Raw genomic sequence first — 5561 nt, forward strand, 5'->3', positions numbered from 1 at the left:
GAAGGGGGAGTCGGGAGTGAAGGGAAAGGAGGGGGTTGGGGCATCCGGGGCGACGTTGTAGCATCTCTGAGGAGGCATCCATGGCGGTCGGATGAATGACACACATGAGAGGAGGAGAGGAGGAAGACAACGTCATCTCCAAAACCACCAAAATCGTAACAAAACCGCTCCAGGGGCAGATTTATCCGGGTTTGAAGATTTCAGGGTCAAAATTATACTACCAAAATAGACTTCAGGGGAGTATTTGTCCATTGAGGCACATTTGGGGGTGAAAAATGAACTTCTTTCTATCCAGATTAGATCTTACTGCCAGCCCGTTCGCTCGACCCACTTTCAAGTAATGGCCCATTCCCAAATCCGGCCTCGGAGGAAAGCCCAAATTCGGCACGCCTGAAGCTGAATGGGGGAGCTCCTCCTCGCACTCGCACCATTGGTCCGTCCCACAATATCCACTGCGCTACCCCGCTCCACCCTCGCCCGCTCCCCGCAGTCCGCCATGGCGGCGCTCTGCTCCGCCGCCTCGCCGGCCGTCGCCAGGGCCGCGGCGCTCGGCCTGTCCGCGCGCGGCCCCGCCTCCCTCCTCCCCCTGCGCCTCCGCCTCCGCGCCGCCACGCGCTCCTGCTACGCCGCACCACGGGCCGCGCCGGTCGCGGCGTCGTGGCGCGCGCGGCGACGCTTCGCCGCGTCGGCCGCCTCCACCACGGAGGAGGGCGCGGACGTCGACACGGTGATCCCGCCTGACAACCGCATCCCCGCCACCATCATCACCGGCTTCCTCGGCTCCGGCAAGGTCGGTCACTGTCAGGGCGCCCCAACACAAAATCCCGTAGCTCCTACCATGCGCCCGAGCCGTGTAGTATGCACGCTCTCTCCCGCAGCGATGCTGGACACTTTTTGCTGGATTACAAATTTTTTCATCTGATCTGTGAGATTTAGAGCATTGATTGACAAATAACACTAGGACTAATCGTGTAGCTAATCAGTAAATTGCAAAGGGAGAACTTAATCCATATAGAACATTCGTTTTGGCATAGCACCTAGCGGCTTTTCATATGCAGAATGTTTAGAGGATGGCTAAAATCAAAATAATCCTCCTATCTCTTAGGACGTAAGTGGAGCACCGTAAAGCGTAAAAGAGTTCTGCTTATATGTATATATATCCATTGTATACATATTGTTAACGTTTTTTGTAGTTTTGGTACCATGTGTCCTTGTCTCTGTTGCATTTACAGTTTGCCTCTTGTTTCTGTTCACAGACAACTTTACTAAATCACATACTGACATCTCACCATGGAAAACGGATCGCTGTCATTGAGAATGAGGTATGTCTGTATGAGTAACTCTTTTTTGTTGGATGTTTATTCTTCAAGTCCCTGAGCAGGGTTAGCTTTTTATTCTTGGACACATGCTATGCTAGTCTTCTCAATCTGAAAAGCCATTCTTAGTTTACCTACTTCATCAGTGATCGATCACTTTAAAACGGCCATGACACCAGCTAAAGTAGGCAAGAAGAAGCTGATTTGATGCCACTATCTATCTTGCAGTATGGTGAAGTTGACATTGATGGTTCGTTAGTTGCCGCACAAACTGCTGGAGCTGAGGACATAATGATGCTGAACAATGGTTGTCTTTGCTGCACTGTGCGTGGTGATTTAGTCCGAATGATCAGTGAATTGGTTGACAAGAAGAAGGGAAAGTTTGACCATCTTGTCATTGAAACCACAGGTAAGGAAACTTTGTAGGAACAGGATCTCCACCATAATGAAGAAAACCCGTGAGATGTAATTCTCTCGAGGTTAAACATCACCCCAACTTTGAGAACTTTAATATTATTAGTTACTTTTTATTGCATTACCATGTCGAGTTCTCTGACCTGCCGTCTATCTGTTTTTCAGGTTTAGCAAACCCAGCACCCATAATACAGACATTCTACGCAGAAGATACAGTTTTTAATGATGTCAAGCTAGATGGTGTTGTTACTCTAGTGGATTCAAAGCATGCAAGGTTGCATTTGGATGAAGTGAAGCCCAAGGGTATAGTCAATGAGGCAGTTCAGCAAATTGCTTATGCTGACAGAATTATAATTAACAAGGTAATGTTTTTGTAACCAATACATGCTGGCTAATCTGTAGTCATGTGTGTCTAATTACGAGGCCCTTTGTATTATTTCTATCCTTGATGGTTGAGGAGCTAATTTCTTGTTACTTCTTGCAGACTGACCTTGTTAGCGAGCCTGAAGTTTCTTCCTTGGTTGAGCGTATAAGGGTCAGTACAGTACATTCATTTTACTCTTTTTTTGCCATGTGGTTATTCCTTACATCATGTTTTGTGCATGCAGAGTATCAATCGCATGGCTAATTTGAAACGAGCTCAGTATGGTAAAGTTGATTTGGATTATGTGCTTGGAATTGGAGGCTTTGATTTGGAGAGGTTCCTTTCTTTCATCGCCTTCTTTGGACCTTCCGTTTTTACAAGCAGAACACTATCTTTCATATGGTTATATGCCCTCCTAGTCAAGGGAAAAGAAACTCGTGTATTGAAATTATCTAAATTATTCAAGCACACTGGAACGATACATCTACAAGCGTAACTATGGTAGATGTTACTCGGACGGAGTCGCCCGCTAGCGCTGAGATCCATACTTCTACTGCTGTGTGGATAGAATGATCTGATTTGTTCAACCATAATGAAATGACATGTTATGCTTAATGCACGAGTATAGTACTAAGTATATATCAGGCATATTGTATTTACTAGCATTGAGAGATGCAAGATCTACAGCCACTGTGACTTGATGTGTTACAGTGTGACCTAAGGTATTGCTATTAAATGATTATTAAATGGACCATGTCTAGAGTTGATTTAAAATGATGCCATCAATTAATTATACACACATTATATGGCTCAATCCAATATAGATTAGCTATTTGTTAAATGTGGACATGTACTCTTTGGGATATCATCAGTGACTTCTTCTGCTTGCTGATATACTTGTAATTTACTCATTTACCAAACATGTCATCATCTGGTTTAGTTTTTCTTGGGTAGAATCATCTGGTTTAGTTGGGTATTTACAATCACTAAGCAGTGCACGCCACGTATACTACACATAGAGATCGTTCCTTATTTCCCCTCAAAATTTAGCTGTAGTTGCTCAAATTGGGAACCATTGACCATAAAGGAAATTTGATTTCATTTATGTTTCAGGATTGAGAGTGCTGTCACTGAAGAACCACATGATGAGCACGAACATGAACATGAACACAAGCATGAACATGAACATCACCATGACCATGCCCACGACCACGACCATGATCACCATCATCATGATCATGACCATAAACATGGTGAGCATAGTATTATTTGTGTGGTCATCTACAAATCTTAAATATCATATAGCTCTGCAATATGAAGTGAATTAACGTTGTTTGCTTCTTGTAGACCATCATGCGCATGATCACACCCATGATCCCGGTGTTTCTTCTGTAAGCATCGTTTGCGAAGGGGAGATGGATCTTGAAAAGGTCAGATTTAAAATTACATGTCATACATTTTATATCTTCTCAAGATAGCTAAGATGAATTTCTGGACATTTTATTTATGACCCTGCACATTATCTGGTTGTGTATATTGGGACAAACATTTTACATGTCCTCATGCAGGCTGACATGTGGTTGGGGAACCTACTGCTGGAACGCAGTGATGACATATACCGGATGAAGGGGCTGCTCTCAGTCAGTGGAATGCCTCAACGCTTCGTCTTTCAGGTATTTGTTACTCACTTACTCTAGCCTTTAGTTTATCTAGTTCAATTTGTTCTCCTGTTCTTGTGAATGGAAACTAATCATGTCTTCTCTAGTGACTTGTTAAAGGACACACTGGGTCCAAACAGTCTTAGAAAATTATTTGTTGGTAGTAAAGACATGTCTGTTTAGAAAACAAGCACCTTGTCTTTCCTTTCATGTTCTTATTTGCTCTGCTAGTTAGCGAATCCATTTGACAGCTGCCTCTCTTTGATGGTAGTGTCATTTCTTCACGCTCACAATCTCTGCAGAATTTAACAAGATAATCCATGCCAACAACCACTCATTTTCTATAGAGGAATAGCTAAACCAACCCAGCTGGCTGGTCAATCCCAGTCGTGTTCGCCTGTTTTTACTGAGCTTTCTCCACTTTCAATGCCATGTGCTTTGCTTCGCTTTATAGCATAGAGAGACCCATCATTGGTGTACCTACGATTCCACGCCCAAGCACCAGCTGCTTGATCTTAATGGTTCTTTAACTTCTACTCCTGATCTAAGAACCTTTCTTTTGTCCAACTCCTGATCTAGATCAAGGCCCATGTTGTCGATGCTAGAGTGTCACTGGACATTTTTTTTTCCACCTGTCTGAAGATTGCTTGTATAAGCCTATGACAATTTTTCTTTCAAATTTGCCCAAATGGACGACGAACGGTTAGCTAGGTGTTGTGTTGTCCACTCTCTTGTTAAGCAACCTAACCGCCACATCCATGTTCTCCATCTGTAGGGAGTGCACGACATTTTCGAGGGATCTCCCGACAGGATGTGGGAGCCCAACGAGCCGCGCATCAACAAGATTGTGTTCATTGGCAGGAACCTCAACCGGGAAGAGCTGGAGACGGGCTTCAAGGACTGCCTGCTGAAGTAGGCCAGAGCTTCTCCTTTTGGATGGATCTCCAGCTTCATGATTTTGAGCTTTGCGGCTGCAGACCTTATCCTTCATTGAAATGTCGAAACTGTAACCGTTATTGAACTGACACGGAACGTGAGATGTATATATAGATTGGGGAACAGTAGCATATACTTGGAACCTGGCCGCCGTGTTGTTCGCAGATGTCTACTGTTATGCATGATGTTGCACTGTGACTTGCAGAGATTTATAGACTGTACTGTGACTTGAGGAATTGCTTTGTAAGTCTGAAAAGTCTCCATATCATGTGTTTCGTTCAAATTTTGCATTTTTTATAAATACGGCTGAAGTTGGTATGTGTTTATGTGACAGCTATAACATGTCATTAGAACCTGGCCGCTGTGTTGTTGGCAGATGTCTACTCTTATGACTTGCTGGCAGATGTCTACTCTTATGACTTGCGGAGATTTATAGACTACTGTGACTTGAGGAATTGCTTTGTAAGCCTGAAAAGTCTCCATAGCACGCATTTTGTTCAAATTTTGCAATTTTCATAATATGATTGAAGTTGGTATTTATTTTATCTGGTCTGAAACAACAGTGGCCGAGTGCACAGGATATGGAGGCTACTAGGGTTTGGGGCGCGCACCGGCACGCCTCTTGGGTGGTTAGATGCGCGCTGCAATGAGTGGCGAACAGAGAACTACATCTGCCCACATGAATATGTTCATAATCTTGGAGAAGTACATCGAGAAATAGCGCCTTGAGAAATGGTTTGAAATCACATGAATGTATGCCCATCTGTACACATGAATATGATTGTCACAAGACATGGGAGAAAGACAACATGACTGGAGAGGTCCTCCTACAACATTCATATCGGAACCGTGTGACGTCTGCTCACCTCGGTG

General features: G+C 44.0%; 1 protein-coding gene across 1 annotated transcript; it reads left to right on the forward strand.

The window, feature by feature from the left end:
* The first annotated feature begins 374 nt into the window (after nt 1-374).
* LOC123128826 (P-loop guanosine triphosphatase YjiA) lies at nt 375-4971 on the forward strand. Its single transcript, XM_044548923.1, has 10 exons — nt 375-790; nt 1257-1322; nt 1545-1725; nt 1896-2092; nt 2215-2265; nt 2339-2430; nt 3208-3347; nt 3442-3524; nt 3663-3767; nt 4528-4971. Exons 1-10 carry the CDS (start codon nt 401-403, stop codon nt 4666-4668), a joined length of 1446 nt encoding a protein of 481 aa, XP_044404858.1. The 5' UTR covers nt 375-400; the 3' UTR covers nt 4669-4971.
* Nucleotides 4972-5561: the final 590 nt, after the last annotated feature.

This window comes from Triticum aestivum, chromosome 6A, assembly GCF_018294505.1.
Source record: "Triticum aestivum cultivar Chinese Spring chromosome 6A, IWGSC CS RefSeq v2.1, whole genome shotgun sequence".
Lineage (NCBI taxonomy): Eukaryota > Viridiplantae > Streptophyta > Magnoliopsida > Poales > Poaceae > Triticum > Triticum aestivum.